Raw genomic sequence first — 22,590 nt, forward strand, 5'->3', positions numbered from 1 at the left:
TTGGGTGTGATCCATTGTTGCTCTGTCCCAGGAACAGAAGATGTTGGTAATCATGATGTGTCTTGACCCACCTTTGAAACCCTGATCCCTAGCCAAATTTACATCCAGGATGTTATTCAATCATCATTCCTAACATATTACCGCTTACCAGATTATATTAACACATTTACCACTTCTCTGTGATAGTCCCAAGTATGGTGAACGCCCTGGTGTGAAATGGTAACCGTAGTACCATTTCTTCGTGAAACAGTAGAGGAGGTATCCTGTCATAACTTTGAATGTTTTGGTCTTCATACCCACCATTCATTGATTGAACATGTTTAACAAAGTGTTGAATCTTCTCTCTTAAAAATATATATATACTTTATATGTGACAGACCTATAAACATTGATATATTAGTTATCAACGTAACTGCTAAAAGTATACCTTATGCCACTTACTTTGATGTCCACCTCACCAACAAACTATCATGGTCCAAACACGCAGACGGTCATGGAGAGGGCACAACAATGCCTATTCCCCCTCAGGAGACTGAAAATATTTGCCATGGGTCTTTAGATACTCAAAGTTCTACAGCTGCACCATTGAGAGAATCCTGACTGCATCACTGCCTGCTATGGCTATTGTTCGTCATCCGACTGCAAGGCACTACAGAGGGTAGTGTGTATGGCCCTATACCAGGCGGTGTTCTCTCTGCTACCGCACAGCGAGCGTACCGGAGGGCCAAGTCTAGGTCCAAAAGGCTCCTTAACAGCTTCTACCCCTAAGCCATAAGACTGCTGAACAGTTAATCAAATGGCTACCCAGACTATTTGCAAAGTAGCTGCTGCTACTCGCTGTCGTATTATCTATGCATAGTCACTTTACCCCTACCTACATGTACATATTACCTCGACTAACCTGTACCCCCGCACATTGACTCTGTACCGGTACCCCCTGTATATAGCCTCGTTATTGTTATTTTTCTTAACGACGTTGTTGGTTAAAGGCTTGTAAGCAAGAATTTCACAGTAAGGTCTACCTGTTGTATAGATTTGACAATCCACTGACCATTAACAAATGAGTTACCAACATTTTATAACTGCTAAAAATATATCTTTAAAGAAAGTGGGAACCTACTGACCATTTATGACTGACCGGCTTGATTCAGTCTTATGTAGCAAAATTTGAAATTGTGTTTATTACATTGGATAAAATTAGACTCAGAGCTAGAAAATTAAATATCATACACTACAGTTGAGGAACAATGGGAAAGTAATTCTGCTTTGAAAGTTGATAAACTTGAAACCTCACTTTTGACAAAATGGCCTTTGAATGGCTGCACCCATCTCGTTAAGGATTCACATGTGAGGCTATGTACTAAAACAAACAGATTTCAAGACTAACGACTGGTTTATACTACGGGTGTGTTTGTAAATTCAATCTCGAGTGCCAGAGTGCTCTGGGCGTTCGTAAACTCAGAGCGTTGTCAGATTGGCCGTTTGTAAATTCGTAGTGTTTAACTCTCGGGGCGCACACTGAACGCTCTGGCCTAAAAGTAGGGTTGATCCGAGCCTTCTGACCTACCAGCAGTCAAGCACCCAAGCTAACTGGCTAACATTAGCTAGCTTGCTAGCTACTTTGACACATGAGAACCGCTTACTCTGACCATTTTACTCGCCCTAGCAGAGCTGGTTATCCAGAGCGTTGGTGACTGCAGCTGTGCTGCTGGCAACAATTTAATTAAGCTTTTTTTTTGCAAACGTTTACTGACATTGGCCGTATTCAACAGGTGTTGAGCGTTCGGAAATTCGTCGGTTATTCTGCTCTCTTGCATATTCGGACGAGAGTGCTCTGAAATCGGAGTAGATAGCCAGAGCGAATTTACCAACTACATCTATCGACAGTTGTCACAGTAACATCAAATATTCTATTGAAATAGTTACTTGCATATTGGAGTCTCTTGTTTAGACATCTAGCTAGCTAAACAATGAACCCCATAATCCCAACTCATGTTTTTTTTAAATTTGTTTATTTAACCTATATTTAACTAGACTAACGTTAGCTTGCTAGCTAACAGAACACTAACTTGAAATGAAAAAGACCTGACAATTTGAAACTTGTAAAACCGGAAATTACCCGTATACATGGATGGACGCTTCTCCCTCTGTCGCAGATGCCATGTTTGTCCTTAGTTTGAAGATGTAATCCAAAGCTTTCTGTGTTCTTTTTGACTCCATCTGCATATTTGCAATCAAACGCCAGAATTTTATCCTTAGCTATCATACTCCTAATTCCACTGATTTCAAAACTCAGTCCTCCAGAAGGTGGAGAGCAATACTTATGCAGTTGTACTACGTGATATATATATATATATATATATATATATATATATATAAATAAAAATAAAGCCTCTTTAGGATTAACTACACATGCTGACTCATATTATAGACAGAGGCGTGCTACATGGCAGACTCATCTCTCAGCATGTCCAGCCCACTCATTATCTCAGCCAACCATGGCTAGCTGGAAGGAATGGCTAAGCCACTCTGCTTGTAATTTTAACAATTTTATTTGTATTCGTAGATGGCATACACGTTTGTTATTAAGGCACATGAAAGTTCACATGTTCAGGAAGGAATTTTTGCCKAAAAATGCTGTTTACATTCAAATGGCGCTCCTGTGAAATAGTGACATGCGCTTAGTTTTCTGAAATGAGTCACATTTATTAATGTGTTTGGCCTACCAATATTTAACTTCTAAAKAATATAGCTTAAAAAATMTGGAAACCTTGTGGCCATTTCGTGAGTTGGAAACATAACAGCATATAATCTCAAACATGCAATACATAGTAAGAACAAAAATGTAATTTAATATGATACATTGGGGTGGGAGATAATGGCAGTGACTCATGTAGCCTATCATTGATACAGTGCGTAGCCTAACTAATTCAGATAAACAGGTGGTGTCTTTCTCCACTTTACAAGTCAGCTTAGAAATTGACAAGATATTAACTATTTAAAATACAACATTGGGTCTCATGGTCCCCTTCTACAGTTGAAGTCAGAAGTTTACATACACCTTAGCCAAATACATTTAAACTCAGTTTTTCATAATTCCTGACATTTAATCCRAGTAAATATGCCCTGTCTTCGGTCAGTTAGGATCACCACTTTATTTTAAGAATGTGAAATGTCAGAATAATAGTAGAGAAATTTATTTCAGCTTTTATTTCTTTCATCACGTTCCCAGTGGGTCAGAAGTTTACGTACACTCGATTAGTATTTGTAGCATTGCTTTTAAATTGTTTATCTTGGGTCAAACGTTTTGGGTAACCTTCCACAAGATTCCCACAATAAGTTGGGTGAATTTTGGCCCATTCCTCCTGACAGATCTGGTGTAACTGAGTCAGGTTTGTAGGCCTCCTTGCTCGCACATGCTTTTTCAGTTCTGCCCACACATTTTCTACAGGATTGAGGTCATGGCTTTGTGATGACTACTCCAATACCTTGACTTTGTTGTCCTTAAGCCATTTTGCCACAACTTTGGAAGTATGCTTGGGATCATTATCCTTTTGGAAGACCCATTTGTCACCAAGCTTMAACTTCCTGTCTTGAGTTGTTGCTTCAATATATCCACATAATTTTCCTGCCTCATGATGCCATCTATTTTGTGTAGTGCACCAGCCCTTTCTGCAGCAAAGCACCCCCACAACATGATTCTGCCACCCCCGTGCTTCACTTTTGGGATGGTGTTCTTCGGCTTGCAAGCATCCTTCTTTTTCCTACAAACATAACAATGGTCATTATGGCCAAACATTTCTATTTTTGTTTCATCAGACCAGAGGACATTTCTCCAAAAAGTACGATCTTTGTCCCCATGTGCAGTTGCAAACCGTAGTCTGGCTTTTTTATGGCGGTTTTGGAGCAGTGGCTTCTTCCTTGCTGAGCGGCCTTTCAGGTTGTCGATATAGGACTCGTTTTACTGTGGATATTGATGCTTTTGTACCTGTTTCCTCCAGCATCTTCACAAGATCCTTTGCTGTTGTTCTGGGATTGATTTGCACTTTTCGCACCAAAGTATGTTCATCTCTAGGAGACAGAACGCGTCTCCTTCCTGAGCGGTGTGGTCCCATGGTGTTTATACTTACGTACTATTGTTTGTACAGATGYACGTGGTACCTTAAGAGTTTGAAGGTAGTCCTTGAAATACATCCGAAGGTACACCTCCAATTGACTCAAATGATGTCAATTAGCCTATCAGAAGCTTCTAAAACCATGACATAATTTTATGGAATTTTCAAAGCGGTTTAACTTCTCTGGGATATGTGAGAGAGCATTGCAGTGTTACTGTAATTCCAAAAGTGTACATTCAGATTTTATTTTCTTTCGTTGAAAAGCCAGTAAAAATGCAGAGCGCCAAATTCAAATAAATTACTATTAAAAATCAAACATGAAAGATACCAAATTAAAGCTACACTTGTTGTGAATCCAGCCAACATGTCAGAATTCAAATAGACTTTTCGGCGAAAGCAAACGATGCTATTATCAGAGGATAGCACCATAGTAAACAAAGAGATAAGCTTATTTCAACCCTGCAGACGCGACACAAAACGCAGAAATAAAAATATAATTCATGCCTTTGACGAGCTTCTGTTGTTGACACTCCAATATGTCCCATAAACATCACAAATGGTCCTTTTGTTCGATTAATTCCGTCGATATATATCCAAAATGTCATTTATTTGGCGCGTTTATCCAGAAAAATACCGGTTCCAATTTGAGCAACGTGACTACAAAATATCTCAAAGGTTACCTGTAAACTTTGCCAAAACATTTCAAACTACTTTTGTAATACAACTTTAGGTATATCTTTACGTAAATAATCGATAAAATTGAAAACGAGATGATCTGTGTTCAATACAGGATTAAAACAAACTGTAGCTAGCTTTCTGGTCATGCGCCTCTAACAAGCAGTACACAACAAGTGACCCTCGTTCAAGATGGCCGTACTTCTTCATTACACAAAGGAAAAACCCTCAACCAATTTCTAAAGACTGTTGACATCCAGTGGAGGCGGTAGAAACTGCAAGAAGGTCAATTAGAAATCTGTATTCCCAATGAAAACTAATTGAAAAGAGTGACCTCAAAAAAAAAAATCTGAATGGTTTGTCCTCGTGGTTTCGCCTGCTAAATACGTTATGTTATACTCAGACATGATTCAAACAGTTTTAGAAACTTCAGAGTGTTCTATCCAAATCTACTAATAATATGCATGTCTTATCTTCTGGGGATGAGTAGCTGGCAGTTGAATTTGGGTATGCTTTTCATCCAAACGTGAAAATGCTGCCCCCTATCCTAGAGAAGTTAAAGGCACAGTCAACTTAGTGTATGTAAACTTCACTAGCGACCACCAATTAAAGGGGTTAGCTAGTTATCACAGCAAACTAGCCAGCAAAGGTGAACAACTTAGCTAGTTAACAATATCATGCCCAAGATTATCTCATGCTAAATCAACTAGCTGAATTCTTATATTTATAAAGCCATTTTAGGTTTGACCTAATGCTAGCTAGCTACAGAGATGCTACTTAGCTAGCTGGGCAGCAAGTTAAATCATCCATCAGAAATTATGTATCCAAAAGGGAAAAATTACATTTATCTTGTTAATGTTTATTTTGCGTAATCTCTTCTGTCTGGCCTTTGCACACTTCTCATAGCCACGTCCATCCTGATTCTTCACAAATCACTGTCACATTGTCAGTATCAACACAAAATTCTGAGCACGTCCCAGGTATTTATTTCAAGCGCAGATTCGAACATGTGCAGATGCTGTATCACAAAGTAGGTAATTTCTCAGAAACCAGTGAAACACGCCAATAATATGGCTTGAGATCTTCAGATGGAATAAATGGCTAAATTGACCAAAAATCATCAGGGTTTTAAACGTGGAGCAAGACACATCATGGGAGTTGACCATTGATCTGAAAACCAACCATTTCTGTTCCTGGGAAAGAGAAACGATGCATCACACCGAAGTGAGAAAATAAAAATTGTGTAACTGCAACCATTGAAAATAAGGTTGCATAGGGCCTCCTGCGTGGCAGAGCATCGCAGTGCTTGAGGCATCACTACAGGCCCGGGTTCGATCCCAGGCTGTGACCAGCAGTCCCATAGGGCGGTGCACGATTGGCCCAGCATTGTCCGGGTTAGGGGGGGTTTGGCTCGGGGGGCTTTACTCAGCTCATTGCGTTCTAGCGACTCCTTGTGCAGGTTGACTTCGGTCGTCAGTTGAACTGTGTTTTCTCCGACACATTGGTGCAGCTGGCTTCCGGGTTAAGCGGGCAGGTGTTAAGAAACGCGGTTTGGCGGTTCATGTTGGAGTTGCAGCGATGAGACAAGATCGTAATTGGATCGCAATTGGATATCATGAAAAGGGGGGTAAAATACAAAAAAAGAACATAATAATAATGTTCCATTATGATACATAAGGGTTCAATATTATATGCATTTAATAGCTGGAGGTAAATAGTTGCTCACTATTTGGCAAGCACTGACTATAGCACTACTATAACCCATTTATTAATGTTTTATAATGCATTTACAAATGACTAACCATTAATAACGTTAATATAAACCCTTTACAAATGGAACGTTACACTTTTTCATAAACCTATAGAGTACATAAATCAAACAAACCACTCACTGATGGATTGATCCCATTGTTTTCCTGTGTGTAGGTCCATCGTCCGGCTGGGACGATGGCTCTCCCTCGGACCCCCCGGTGGACAACGGCACTGCAGCCTGGGGGAAACCTACTGAGACCCCCACCGGCTGGGAAGACCCTGGGAAGACCACCTCTGGCTGGGGAAACCCCTCACCCAACCCCATCAAATCTGGTAAGGGAACTGACTACTGTAAATCCTCAAAGATATGATGGCTGATTGTCTAACTATAGGTGCAGTGCATTCGGAAAGTATTCAGACCCTTTATAACTTTTTCCACATTTTGTTACGTTGCAGCCTTACTCTAAAATGTACAAATTAGTTTTTTCCCACATCAATCTACACACAATACCCCATAATGACGAAGCAAAAACAGGTTTTTAGGAATGTTTGAATGTGTGTGTGTGTGTGTACCTGTATTTGGGAAGTTTATCCCATTCTTCTCTGCAGATCCTCTCTTTCTCTGTCAGGTTGGATGGGAAGTGTCGCTGCACAGCTATTTTCAGGTCTCCCTAGAGATGTTCGCTCAGGTTCAAGTCTGGGCTCTGGCTGGGTCACTCAAGGACATTCAGAGACTTGTCCGAAAGCCACGCCTGCGTTGTCTTGGCTGTGTGCTTAGGGTCGTTGTCCTGTTGGAAGGTGAACCTTCGCCCCAGTCTGAGATCCTGAGTGCTCTGGAGCAGGTTTTCATCAACGATCTCTCTGTACTTTGCTTCGTTCATCTTTCACTCAATACTGACTAGTCTCCCAGTTCTTGTCGCTGAAAAACATCCCCAGAGCATGCTGCCACCACCATGCTTCTCCGTAGTGATGTTGCCAGGTTTCCTCCTGACGTGATCTTGGCATTCAGGCCAAAGAGTTCATTCTTGGTTTTATCAGACCAGAGAATCTTGATTCCCATGGTCTGAGACCATTAGGTGCCTTTTGGCGAACTCCAGGTGGGCTGTCGTGTGCCTTTTTACTGAGGAGTGTGGTTTGGCCACTCTACCATAACGACTTGATTGGTGGAGTGTTGAAGAGATCGTTGTCCTTCTGGTATGTTCTCCCATCTCCACAGAGGAATTCTTTAACTCTGTCAGTGACCATCGGGTTCTGGGTCACCTCCCTGACCAAGGCCCTTCTCCCCCGATTGCTCAGTTTGGCCGGGTGGCCAGCTCTATTAAGAGTCTTGGTGGTTCCAAACTTCTTCCATTTAAGAATGATGGAAGCCACTTTGTTCTTGAGGACCTTCAATGCTGTACAGGATTCAAATTGAATCCTACTACACCGGCTCTGACGCTCATCGGATGTGGCATGGCTTGAAAACTATTACAGACTACAAAAGGAAACCCGGACGCGAGCTGCCCAGTGACACGAGCCTACCAGATGACTGTGATAACMCACCCGCTATGCCTTTAATGCTCGCTTTGAGTTAAGCAACACTGAAGCATGCATGAGAGCACCCGCTGTTCCGGAAGACTGTGATAACGCTCTCGGTAGCCGATGTGAGCAAGATATTCACAAAGCCACGGGGCCAGGTGGATTACCAGGACGTGTACTCAAAGTATGTGTGGATCAACTGGCAAGTGTCTTCACTGACATTTTCAACCTCTCCCTGACTGAGTCTGTAATACCTACATGTTTCAAACAGACCATCATAGTCCTTGTGCCCAAGGAAGCAAAGTTAACCTGCCTAAATGAATACCGCCCCGTAGTACTCACGTAAGAAGTCAGGAAAGGCTGATCATGGCTCACATCAACAGCATCCTCCCGGTTACCCTAGACCCACTCCAATTCGCATACCGCCCCAACAGATCCACAGATGCAATCTCAATCGTACTCTATACGACCCTTTCCCACCTGGACAAAAGGAACACCTATGAGAATGCTGTTTATTGACGACAGCTCAGCGTTCAACACCATAGTGCCCACAAAGCTCATCACTTAGCTAAGGACCCTGGGACTATATACCTCCCTCTGCAACTGGATCATTGACTTCCTGATGGGCCTCCCCCAGGTGGTAAGGGTAGGCAACCACACGTCAGCCACTCTGATCAGATTACTGCACCTGTACATAGCCCATCTATAATTAAGCCCAAACAACTACCTCTCCCCTTACTGTATTTATTTATTTATTTATTTTTGCTCCTTTGCACCCCATTATTTATATTTCTACTTTGCATTCTTCCACTGCAAATCTACCATTCCAGTGTTTTACTTGCTATATTGTATTTACCTCGCCAGCATGGCCTTTTTCTGCCTTATCTCACCTCATTTGCTCACATTGTATATAGACTTATTTTTCTACTGTATTATTGACTGTATGTTTTGTTTATTCCATGTGTAACTCTGTGTTGTATGTGTCGAATTGCTATGCTTTATCTTGGCCAAATGAGAACTTGTTCTCAACTAGCCTACCTGGTTATATAAAGGTGCAATAAAAAAAACACTGGGGCCCCTCAGGGGTGTGTACTTAGTCCCCTCCTGTACTCCCTGTTAACCCACAACTGCATAGCCAAACACGACTCCAACACCAAGTTTGCTGATGACAGTGGTAGGCCTGATCACCGACAACGCTGAGACAGCCTATAGGGAGGAGGTCCGAGAACTGGTGGTGTGGTGCCAGGACAATAACATCTCCCTCAGTGTGAGCAAGACAAAGGAGCTGATCGTGGACTACAGGCAAAGGCGGGCTGAACAGGCCTCATTAACCTCTCTGGGATATGTGGGACGCTAGCGTCCCGCATGGCCAACATCCAGTGAAAATGCAGAGCGCCAAATTCAAAATAAATTACTATAAAAATTTTACTTTAATGAAATCACACATGCAATACACCAAATTTAAAGCTACACTTGTTGTGAATCCAGCTAACGTTGTCAGATTTCAAAAAGGCTTTACGACGAAAGCACACCAAACGATTATGTTAGGTCAGTACATAGCCACAGAAAAACAGGGCCATTTTTCCAGCCAAAGAGAGGACTCACAAAAAGCAGAAATAGAGATAAAATGAATCACTAACCTTTGATCTTCATCAGATGACACTCCCAAGAATCCCAGTTCCACAATAAATGTTTGATTTGTTCGATAAAGTCCATTTATGTCCAAACACCTCCTTTTGTTTGCGCGTTTAGTCACAATCCAAACTGACGACGCGCTGGCAGGTCCAGGCGAATGTTCAGACAAAGTCATATTACAGTTCGTTGAAACATGTCAAACTAAGTATAGAATCAATCTTTAGGATGTTTTTATCATAAATCTTCAATAATGTTCCAACCGGAGAATTCCATTGTCTTCAGAAATGCAATGGAACGCAAGCTACCTAATGTGAATGCGTGTGACCAGCTCGTGGCACTCTGCCAGACCTCTGACTCAATACCCTCTCATTTCCCCCTCCTTTATAGTAGAAACATCAAACAAGGTTCTAAAGACTGTTGACATCTAGTGGAAGCCTTAGGAAGTGCAATATGATCCCATTTCCACTATCTTGGATAGGCAAAGAGTTGAAACATTACAAACCTCAGATTTCCCACTTCCTGGTTGGATTTTCTCAGGTTTTTGCCTGCAATATGAGTTCTGTTATACTCACAGACATCATTCAAACAGTTTTAGAAACTTCAGTGTTTTCTATCCAAATCTACTAATTATATGCATATTCTAGCTTTTAGGACAGAGTAGCAGGCAGTTTACTCTGGGCACCTTTTTATCCAAGCTACTCAATACTGCCCCCCTGTCCCAAAGAAGTTAACATCAACGGGGCTGTAGTGGAGCGGGTCTAGTGTTTCAAGTTCCTTGGTGTCCACGTCACCAACGCTCTATCATGGTCCAAACTAGAGGTGGACCGATTATGATTTTTCAATGCCGATACTGATTTATTGGAGGACCAAAAAAAGCCGATACCGATTTAATCGGCCAATTTTATTATTATTTTATCTAATGTGTGTGTGTATATATATATATATATACTGCTCAAAAAAATAAAGGGAACACTTAAACAACACAATGTAACTCCAAGTCAATCACACTTCTGTGAAATCAAACTGTCCACTTAGGAAGCAACACTGATTGACAAATTTCACATGCTGTTGTGCAAATGGAATAGACAAAAGGTGGAAATTATAGGCAATTAGCAAGACACCCCCAATAAAGGAATGGTTCTGCAGGTGGTGACCACAGACCACTTCTCAGTTCCTATGCTTCCTGGCTGATGTTTTGAATGCTGGCGGTTCTTTCACTCATTTGTTTTGTATACTGCTGCTACTCACTGTTATTATATATGCGTAGTCACTTCTTCCCTACATACATTTACAAATGACCTAACCTGTACCCCCGCACACTGACTCTGTATCCCCTGTATGTTTTTTTGTTTACTTTTTATTATTTTATTTACTGTTGTTTATTTGGTAAATGTTCTTAACGTGCAGTTCAAGAAGAGTTAAGGGCTTGTAAGTAAGCATTTCACAGTAAGGCCTACACTTATTGTATTCAGCTCATGTGGCAAAGTTTGATTTGAATAAGGCTGTAACAAAATGTAGAAAAAGGGAAGGTCTGAATACTTTCCAAGTGCTCTGTATGTCATAAGCGTAGCTGTGTGACGAGTCACCCTTGCAGAGTGACATGGTTTTGTCTCCCAAAATATCCAGACAGTCACAGATTTGCATTGTCATCATAACACAGCATTTTGTTAATATGGTATTATGTTCTTATGGTGTAATAATGCTACTCATTGTTATATCCCTAGCAGGTTCAAAGTCTATGCAAGAAGGAAGCTGGGGTGAGGGTGACCAGGGCTCTGTGGCGGCCTCTCGTCACTCCAGCTGGGAGGAAGAGGAGGAGGGAGGTGGAGGGGTGTGGAGCAGCGCTGGTTCCCAGGGTAGCAACTCTTCCTACAACAGTGGGGGCTGGGGCCAAGGTCACGGGGGCAAGAAGCCCAACAAGGTAGAAAAGCATTCACAATGGGGGTGGTTTGTTTGGTTGTTGCCTCATTCAAATACTTGATAGGAGTTGGATTTTTGATGAGGTCTTTTGGTTTGAAGATGACTATTTGTTTGACAATGTTTGTGCCAGAACAAAAAACTACTGCCAGAAATGTTATATCTGTATGTTTTTGTCTCAGGCTCCATTGAAGAGTGGAGGAGGAGACTCCTGGATGAACCCCATGAACAAACAGTTCTCGAACATGGGGCTCCTGGTAAGTTCCAGAGCAAATACAAGGTTTAGGGTCCATGGGCAGGCGTAGGTTGTGTTTTGAGATACTGGACATAGTGAGATGTTTTGTTGTAGTTATTACAATGAGGATGTTATGCCAAGCAGGGCCTAAAATTTACTTTTTGGTCCATACACCTGGCAGGTAGATGGCGAGATATACTCAGCAAAAAAAGACGTCCTCTTTTCAGGATCCTGTCTTTCAAAGATAGTTCGTAAAAATCCAAATAACTTCACAGATCTTCATTATAAAGGGTTTTAACACTGTTTCCCATGCTTGTTCAATGAACCATGAACAATTAATGAACATACACCTGTGGAACGGTCATTAAGACACTAACAGCTTATAGCCGGTAGGCAATTTAAGGTCACAGTTATGAAAACTTAGGACACTAAAGAGGCCTTTCTACTGACTCTGAAAACACCAAAAGAAAGATGTCCCTGCTCATCTGCGTGAACGTGCCTTAGGCATGCTGCAAGGGAGGCATGGGGACTGCAGGTGTGGCCAGGGCAATAAATTGCCGTACGTTGAGATGCTAAGACAGCGCTACAGGGAGACAGAACGGACAGTTGATCGTGTCGTGGTAATTTCCTGTATTACTCAATAAAGAGAAGCCAACACACACAAGTCAGTTATTTTATAAAGTACATCTTTAATATATACACTGCTCAAAAAAATAAAGGGAACACTTAAACAAACACAAGAACTCCAAGTCAATCACACTTCTATGAAATCAAACTGTCCACTTAGGAAGCAACACTGATTGACAATAAATTTCACATGCTGTTGTGCAAATGGAATAGACAAAAGGTGAAATATAGGCAATTAGCAAGACACCCCCAAAAAAGGAGTGATTCTGCAGGTGGTGACCACAGACCACTTCTCAGTTCCTATGCTTCCTGGCTGATGTTTTGGTCACTTTTGAATGCTGGCGGTGCTCTCACTCTAGTGGTAGCATGAGACGGAGTCTACAACCCACACAAGTGGCTCAGGTAGTGCAGTTCATCCAGGATGGCACATCATGCGAGCTGTGCAAAAAGGTTTGCTGGTCTGTCAGCGTAGTGTCCAGAGCATGGAGGCGCTACCAGGAGACAGGCCAGTACATCAGGAGACGTGGAGGAGGCCGTAGGAGGGCAACAACCCAGCAGCAGGACCGCTACCTCGCCTTTGTGCAAGGAGGTGCACTGCCAGAGCCCTGCAAAATGACCTCCAGCAGGCCACAAATGTGCATGTGTCAGCATATGGTCTCACCAAGGGGTCTGAGGATCTCATCTCGGTACCTAATGGCAGTCAGGCACCTCTGGCGAGCACATGGAGGCCTGTGCGGCCCACAAAGAAATCCACCCCACACCAGACGACCCACCGCCAAACCGCGTCATGCTGGAGGATGTGTGCAGGCAGCAGAACGTTCTCCACGGCGTCTCCAGACTCTGTCACGTCTGTCACATTGCTCAGTGTGAACCTGCTTTCATCTGTGAAGAGCACAGGGCGCCAGTGGCGAATTTGCCAATCTTGGTGTTCTCTGGCAAATGCCAACGTCCTGCACGGCTGTGGCTGTAAGCACAACCCCACCTGTGGACGTCGGGCCTCATACCACCTCATGGAGTCTGTTTCTGACCGTGAGCAGACACATGCACATTTGTGGCCTGCTGGAGGTATTTTGCAGGGCTCTGGCAGTGCACCTCCTTGCACAAAGGCGGAGGTAGCGGTCCTGCTGCTGGGTTGTTGCCCTCCTAGCGCCTCCTCCACGGTCTCCTGAATGTACTGGGCTGCTCCTGGTAGCGCCTCCATGCTCTGGACACTACGCTGACAGACCAAGCAAACCTTTTTGCCACAGCTCGCATTGATGTGCCATCCTGGATGACTGCACTACCTGAGCCTTGTGTGGGTTGTAGACTCCGTCTCATCTACCACTAGAGTGAGAGCACCGCCAACATTCAAAAGTGACCAAAACATCAGCCAGGAAGCATAGGAACTGAGAAGTGGTCTGTGGTCACCACCTGCAGAATCACTCCTTTTTTGGGGGTGTCCACCTTTTGTCTATTCCATTTGCACAACAGCATGTGAAATGTATTGTCAATCAGTGTTGCTTCCTAAGTGGACAGTTTGATTTCACAGAAGTGTGATTGACTTGGAGTTACATTGTGTTTAAGTGTTCCCTTTATTTTTTGGAGCAGTGTATATAAGCTTCACCAAAGCCCTTTTTTGACTCAGATCAATTCAGTGTCTATAAATGAATTCTCTGAGAGTGCTTACAAAACAATTCTTAGTTTCATTTATAGCCAAGATACACCCCTCTCAACTTACAAAGAATCCTTTACCCGAAAGAGGAGTATCCTATCGCTAGACAGCATCAGCTATAAATCATCGTTCAGTTTGGTCTCCCAAGACAAGGTTTAAATCTCATGCTTGATACTTCACTTGTCTACCAAAACATTACCTCATCCAATGGCATATATCAATTGTCATTTGAGATACTCCCATCTCAAATACACCCCCTCCTGGATAAGCTCAGAAAAGACAGTGAGCCTCTTAGGTCATATACTAGATCAAGATATGGGCAACCTCAGAGGGGACATACAATGGTTCCAAACACGGCCAAACTCCTTCCCCCTATGAGAAAAGTAGGGAGTGACTGGCGTACAGCCATTGTATGAGAACTAACTGGTTCCCCAATTAATAACACCATCCCTTCACATGGTTTAGGAATAGTTAGACACATTCCCATAAGAACACAACGTTCCACTCTGTCCTCCTCCCCTTCTGATATTCTACATAGCACCACATGGTTTAACATATACATTGACTTATGAAGACAAGCCTGACCTCTCCCCTCTCTGGCCCCAAGTTACTAAGTCCTATCACAGAAGGGGAAAATGCACTGCCAATCCTATAGTCCAAAGGGCACCATTCTAATGACAAGTATCTCACAAGCATATGATGAAAATAACATCTTATCTATCTATGTTACTTAGCTAAATCTGATTCTGCCACGACAATCGTCCTCGCAGTGGCAGACCACGTGTAACACCTGCACAGGATCGGTACATCCGAACATCACACCTGCGGGACAGGTACAGGACGGCAACAACTGTGCGTTCCTGGTGTAACTCGGGCAATCTCTCCATCAGTGCTCAGACTGTCCGCAATAGGCTGAGAGCGGCTGGACTTTGGGCTTGTAGACCTGTTGTAAGGCAGGTCCTCACCAGCAACATCGCCTATGGGCACAAACCCACCGTCGTTGGACCAGACAGGACTGGCAAAAGTGCTCTTCACTGACGAGTCACGGTTTTGTTTCACCAGGGGTGATGGTCGGATTCGCATTTATTGTCGAAGGAGTGAGCGTTACACCCGAGGCCTGTACTCTGGAGCGGGATCAATGTGGAGGGTCTGTCATGGTCTGGGACGGTGTGTCACAGCATCATCGGACTGAGCTTGTTGTCATTGCAGGCAATCTCAATGCTGTGTGTTACAGGGAAGACATCCTCCTCCCTCATGTGGTACCCTTCCTGCAGGCTCATCCTGACATGACCCTCCAGCATGACAATGCCACCAGCCATACTGCTTGTTCTGTGTGTGATTTCCTGCAAGACAGGAATGTCAGTGTTTTGCCATGGCCAGCGAAGAGCCTGGATCCCAATCTCACGATCTCACGTCTGGGACCTGTTGGATCGGAGGGCTATGCCCCCTCCCCCAGAAATGTCCGGGAACTTGCAGGTGTCTTGGTGAAAGAGTGGGGTAACATCTCACAACAAGAACTGGCAAATCTGTTGCAGTCCATAAGGAGATGCACTGCAGTACTTTATGCAGCTGGTGGCCACACCAGATACTGACTGTTACTTTTGACTTTGACCCCCCCCCCCCTTGTTCAGGGACACATTATTCCATTTCTGTTAGTCACATTTCTGTGGAGCTTGTTCAGTTTGTCTCAGTTGTTGAATCTTATGTTCATACAAATATTTACACAGTTGACAGTGAGGATGTTTTTTTTTGCTGAGTTAGTTTTTTTTGAAAATTATGGAGAAAACAAACTGACTGCCTAATATTTATAAAAAATGTATTGTGACGTGAGTCTTTAAATCAAAATATCAGATGAGTTAAAGGGCGAGAGGTTACCGTGGTAATGGTGTCACTGAAGTCTCAAGTGTGTCTGTGAGATTTTGGATCTGACTAGTAGACAGCGGAGAGATGCTATCAGTTGAAGCAGCAGACTCAAACTAACATTGAAAAACAACCGACCTTGTGATCAAAACAATCTAAATTGCCAAGAAACACGAGGACAAAGTCTCACTTTGTAGACTTTGGAGTAAATTAGACCAGCTTTTATGCCTGTGCGCAGTCTCCAAAAATGAATCTATCAGCACACTGCACAAAGCTCCCTAGCCAGGCAGTGTTGCTGCGCGACGTGGTTTATAGATTCGTATTTCTTTGTGCGATTAGCAGCTATGCAACATAACCGCAGAAATACTCTCAAAACAAGCTACTGTAGGGCCTCCCGYGTGGCGCAGCGGTCTAAGTAGACGCGTCACTACAGACCCAGGTTCGATCCCGGGCTGTATCGCAACTGGCCGTGATTTGGAGTGCCATAGGGCGGCGCACAATTGGCCCAGCGTTTTCCGGGTTAGGGGAGGYTTTGGCCGGGGGAGCTTTACTTGGCTCATCGCGCTCTAGCGACGACTCGTCAGTTGAACAGTGTTTCTTCCGACACATTGGTGCGGCTGGCTTTCAGGTTAAGAGGGCGGGTGTTAAGAGGTGCGGTTTGGCGGGTCATGTTTCGTAGGACGCATGACCCGACCTTCGCCACCAGATCGTACACATGTGCTCATCCTTTACTTTTTACTCCTATTTCTATTCGTGAATGTAATGCTCGCACTGTAGAGCCCTGCAAATCGACCACCCGCCTACGTGGCTTGTGAAATATACATTTTTACTCTCCAATACCTCAATTCACCCTCATTTGGCAGGTGTTAATTTTACGCCACGTCATAACTATGTTGGGGTTGATGGTGGTAGTGAAGATATGTGCTGTGTTTGTAGGGTGATGATCCTAGCGGGCGGCCTCTGGACCTGGCCCCTGGTCCTCCTCAGGATAAGAAAATGGAGGGAGAGAAGCGAGGGATGGGCCTGAATGACTACAATGGAGAGATGCGTAAAGGAGGGCAGAGAGGAGTGGGAGGAGGAGGGATGGTCTACCGTTCACCTGGTTCCAAAGAGATTGGGCCTGGTGACCCTGGGCCTTATGACAAGGTTTGTACCTCAGACACATCACAAACCTCTCTGGATACGTCCCAAATTTCACCCTATTCCCTGTATAGTACATTAGTTTTGATCCAAGCCCTGTAAGCCTTGGCCAAAAGTAGTGCACTATAAAGAGAATAGGGTGCTATTTGAGGCGCACACCTCTGTACTGACTGACTTCTCCAAGTCCCTCTTGTCCCGTTAACATTTTCTTCTCTMTATTTCTTCCTTTCCCGTCTTCTTTTGGTATCCTTCTTCCTGCCCCATCATTTGGTATCCTTCTTCCTTCCCTCTGTCTTGCCTACTGCTTCCCCCAAATTGGGCAACTACTTCGATTGGCTGTCACTGCGATCAGCAGCCCTTGCCGTTCACCAATCAGGATGGGTGCCTTGGGGAGGAGTACTCTCCACCCACTGTCTACAAGCCCTCCCCCCTCTACAGCCACACTATCCCCCCTAGACAAGTAAGGCTGTGTCCCTCTGTCTCCATCAGACCATCAGTTCATTGCTTCACTGCTAACCTGGTCCCCGATCAGTTTGCTAATTTATATATTTTTTAACAATAATTGTGAAAAGTATTCAGACCCTTTACTCAGTACTTTGTTGAAGCACCTTTTGCAGCGATTACAGCCTGGTCTTCTTGGGTATGACGCTACCAGCTTGGCACACCTGTATTTAGGGGCGGCAGGTAGCCTAGTGGTTAGAGCGTTGGGCCAGTAACCGAAAGGTTGCAAGATCAAATCCCCAAGCTGACAAGGTAAAAATCTGTCGTTCTGCCCCTGAACAAGGCAGGGGAACAATAACCCACTCTCCCTAGGCCGTCATTGTAAATAAGAATTTGTTCTTAACTGACTTAAATAAACAAAAAATGTGGGAGTTTCTCCCATTATTCTCTGCAGATCCTATCAAGATCTAGTTGCTGCACAACTATTTTCAGGTCTCTCCAGAGATGTTAGATCAGGTTCAAGTCCGGGCTCTGGCCCAAGGACATTGAGAGACTTTTCCTGAAGCCACACCTGCGTTGTCTTGGCTGTGTTTGGAAGGTGAACCTTCTCCCCAATCTGAGGTCCTGAGCACTCTGGAGCAGGTTTTCATCAAGGATCTCTCTGTACTTTGCTCCGTTCATCTTTCCCTCGATTCTGACTAGTCTCCCAGTCCTTGCCGCTGAAAAACATCCCCACAGCATGATGCTGCCACCACCATGCTTCACCGAAGGGATGGTGCCAGCTCTAGGAAGAGTCTTGGTGGTTCCAAACTTCTTCCATTTTAAGAAAGATGGAGGCAACCGTGTTCTTGGGGACCTTCAATGCTGCAGATATCTTTTGGTACCCTTCCCCAGATCTGTGCCTCGACACAATCCTGTCTCGGAGCTCTACGAACAATTCCTTCGACCTCATGGCTTGGTTTTTGCTCTGACATGCACTGTCAACTGTGGGACCTTATATAGACAGGTGTGTGCCTTTCCAAATCATGTCCAATCAATTGAATTTACCACAGGTGGACTCCAATCAAGTTTTTGAAACATCTCAAGGATGATCAATGGAAACAGGATGCACCGGAGTTCAATTTTGAGTCTCATAGCAAAGGATCTGAATACATAAGTAAATTTAGTATTTCAAGTTTTTTTACTTATAATATATTAGCAAAGATTTTTTTTTTTTACTGTTTTTGCTATGTCATTATGTGGGGTCAAGTGGTCTGAATACTTTTCAAAGGCACTGTCTATGAGATTATTATGGATAAGAGCGAGTTTGTCAAACAGTAACCAAGCATCGATCATCATGTCACCAGAATAAGTCCCTCGATATTTATTGGAAAGTAGCATCAAGCTCATCGCCTTCCACTTTCACCATCCTGTGAAGTTCATAATTTATTTAATCTGTAGCCTAACAAACTGCGTGCTTTCCCGAGTCGTAGTGGGAGGACCACACAACATAACATGSGGTGACTCCAAGTTTACTTCGATATGATAGTTATTATAATAAAAATGTATTTTCACCGCCATTTCTCGCAAAATGTATTTTACCTACACAAAACGATCCCAGCTAGTCTAGTGTGTTTTGTTGTCATTTAGAATGTTTACCGGCAAATGTTCTGTTTCAGGCCTGCCGTAACTTTTTTTTTTATCCGACATGTACTTTACTCTCACAAAAAGTTTGGATGGAGACCTGTTTATTGTTGTACCGTTCTCTTCATCTGTAATTTCCTACCTTATCTCCCCCGTCTTAATGTCTAAGWGTCAGCCATGTTTGTAACCCTCTCCCTCTCTGTTCCCCTGTCAGGGTGGTCATAACATGTTTGGTGGCAGCGGTGGTGGGATGACCCAGTCCAGACACCAGCCCGGTGTGCCACCCATCAACACGTCTGCTGGGATACGAGCGCAAGTGCCTCATCAGTACCTGTCGCCTCAGGTACCATTGTTGTATTTGATCAGACTGTAAAAGTAATCAGCTGTTTTAATGTTAATCTTTTCTCACAGCTTTTTTCACAATACTTGCTGATCAATATCCCTGGTGCAAATCAGTCTATATGCCACATCTGCTCAGGAACAATAGATTTTTGGTCTTTTGGCTTCTTAGTCAGAACTTTATGTGCAACATGTTTCCAGGGATGTGATTTATTTTGCCAGCTTGCTCTGGATCATTAGCTAATGTGAGTGATTAGGTGAACTCACTCGGTGGAGGAAGAAAACCTCACCAAATCGATGAGTAGTGCACCACTGATTTTCTGTTTATTAGAGGGAATGTGCTAGACAGAAGGTGCTTTGTGTTTATGTTCCACGTTCCCATGGTAACACCGATGTTCCAGGTGCCAGGTTCCATGCTGAAGCAGGTGGCACCTCCCAGTGCCGGCGTGGGTGGAATCGGGGGTGTGGGTGGGGTGGCGGGTGTAGGAGGGGGTGTGTTCCCCCCTCAGCTGTCCCCCCAGCACATCGCCATGCTGAGTGGCATCTACCCCCCCCATATTCAGTTCCAGCTGGTGAGTAGATGTACTCCTATACAACTCTAGAATGAAAACCGTAGTGGCCAGAGAACATAGCCTTGAGGAACACCAAAACTAACCATAGATTTGTTCTAATTAAAGCGTTGTTAGCTGACACGTCAATGTTTTTATATACCTATATAGGCCTATGACAAGTCAGTAAAAGTACCAATTTGTTTTACAAATTAGAGACGTTACAGCTCTATCAGACATCTACCTCTGTTCATACCCCTTCTTCCTCTAGCCACTGTCAATGTTTCCTCTGGAGAGAGAAATAGCAGTGGGGGGATTGTTTTGGGGTCCCTCCCCAAATACATTTTATGTAGAAGGACTGAGAAGCTTAGTTGTGGAGACTTTTTAAAATGACATTCTACTCCAAAATAAAATTATGAACATGAGAACATATGAAAGCTGGTGGTTCCTTTTAACATGAGTCTTCAATATTCCCAGGTAAGAAGTTTTAGGTTGTAGTAATTATAGGACTATTTCGCTCTATACGATTTGTATTTCATATACCTTTGACTATTGGATGTTCTTATAGGCACTTTAGTATTGCCAGTGTAACAGTATAGCTTCCGTCCCTCTCCTCGCTCCTACCTGGGCTCGAACCAGGAACACATCGACAACAGCTACCCTCGAAGCAGCGTTACCCATGCAGAGCAAGGGGAACAACTACTCCAAGTCTCAGAGCGAGTGACGTTTGAAATGTTAAACGATCAGCGCGCACCCCGCTAACTAGCTAGCCATTTCACATCAGTTACACCAGCCTAATCTCGGGAGTTGATAGGCTTGAAGTCATAAACAGCGCAATGCTTGAAGCATTGCGAAGAGCTGCTGGCAAAACGCAGGAAAGTGCTGTTTGAATGAATGCTTACGAGCCTGCTGGTGCCTACCATTGCTCAGTCAGACTGCTCTATCAAATCATAGACTTAATTATAACATAATAAAACACAGAAATACGAGCCTTAGGTCATTAATATGGTCGAATCTGGAAACTATCATCTCGAAAACAAAACGTTTATTCTTTCAGTGAAATACGGAACCGTTACGTATTTTATCTAACGGGTGGCATCCATAAGTCTAAATATTCCTGTTACATTGCACAACCTTCAATGTTATGTCATACTTACGTAAAATTCTGGCAAATTAGTTTGCAACAAGCCAGGCGGCCCAAACTGTTGCATATGCCTGACTGCGTGCAATGAACGCAAGAGAAGTGACACAAATTCACCTGGTTAATATTGCCTGCTAACCTGGATTTCTTTTAGCTAAATATGCAGGTTTAATAATATATACTTCTGTGTATTGATTTTAAGAAAGGCATTGATGTTTATGGTTTGGTACAGTCGTGCAACGACTGTGCTTTTTTTGCAAATGCGCTTTTGTTAAATCATCCAACGTTTGGCTAAGTTGGCTGTCTTTGTTAGGAAGAAATAGTCTTCACACAGTTCGCAACGAGCCAGGCGGCCCAAACTGCTGCATATACCCTGACTCTGTTGCAAGAGAAGTGACACAATTTACCTAGTTAAAATAAATTCATGTTAGCAGGCAATATTAACTAAATATGCATGTTTAAAAAATATATACTTGTGTATTGATTTTAAGAAAGGCATTGATGTTTATGGTTATGTACACGTTGGCGCAACGACAGATTATATACAACGCAGGACACGCTAGATAAACTAGTAATATCATCAACCATGTGTAGTTAACTAGTGATTATGATTGTTTTTTATAAGATAAGTTTAATGCTAGCTAGCAACTTACCTTGGCTTCTTACTGCATTCGCGTAACAGGCAGGCTCCTCGTGAAGTGCAATGTGAGGCAGGTGGTTAGAGCGTTGGACTAGTTAACCGTAAGGTTGCAAGATTGAATCCCCGAGCTGACACTGTAAAAGTCTGTCGTTCTGCCCCTGAACAAGGCAGTTAACCCACCGTTCCTGGGCCGTCATTGAAAATAAGAATGTGTTCTTAACTGACTTGCCTAGTTAAATAAAGCCGTAAAAAAAAATACCGATTTACGATTGTTATGAAAACTTGAAATCGGCCCTAATTAATCAGCCATTCCGATTAATCGGTCGACCTCTAGTCCATATTATCAGTTATGCAATAAGCATATTACCTGCAGCCCAATTGATTCAGAATAGTGGCTGGCTATAAATAGGCTGACGCATGGGGTTGCCTATTGGGCTAATCATTAGCTAGATACCAAATGTCATCTTTTATCTAGTTAGCATCCTATTGATGTATTTTATGTCCCAAAAAACTTGGATAAACACAGTAAATATAATGGAGGCCTTCCTGTTAAGGAAACTCGGGGTAACATGCCTGTACTTCTCGCAGAGACCACTTCATGTCACTATTTTCTCCCCCTAACACTTTCCCTGGTTACCACTACTCTTGCTCAACAAAACATTTCACCTGTCATCACAATTAGTCACTCCCCCAAATTATTTTGAGGTAGTCAGAATGCATGTTTCCCTCCATA

At 43.3% G+C, this 22,590-nt stretch overlaps 1 protein-coding gene across 1 annotated transcript in view; it reads left to right on the forward strand.

Annotated features, from left to right (window-relative positions):
• Nucleotides 1–22,590, forward strand: part of LOC111978781 (trinucleotide repeat-containing gene 6B protein-like) — a 51,497-nt gene that overhangs the window by 16,787 nt on the left and 12,120 nt on the right. The window contains 7 exon segments of the mRNA XM_070448644.1: nucleotides 6,717–6,875; nucleotides 11,420–11,616; nucleotides 11,795–11,869; nucleotides 16,922–17,131; nucleotides 17,478–17,585; nucleotides 19,404–19,532; nucleotides 19,930–20,100. Coding sequence (XP_070304745.1) covers nucleotides 6,717–6,875; nucleotides 11,420–11,616; nucleotides 11,795–11,869; nucleotides 16,922–17,131; nucleotides 17,478–17,585; nucleotides 19,404–19,532; nucleotides 19,930–20,100 — 1,049 coding nt within the window.

Source organism: Salvelinus sp. IW2-2015, linkage group LG18, assembly GCF_002910315.2.
Source record: "Salvelinus sp. IW2-2015 linkage group LG18, ASM291031v2, whole genome shotgun sequence".
NCBI lineage: Eukaryota > Metazoa > Chordata > Actinopteri > Salmoniformes > Salmonidae > Salvelinus > Salvelinus sp. IW2-2015.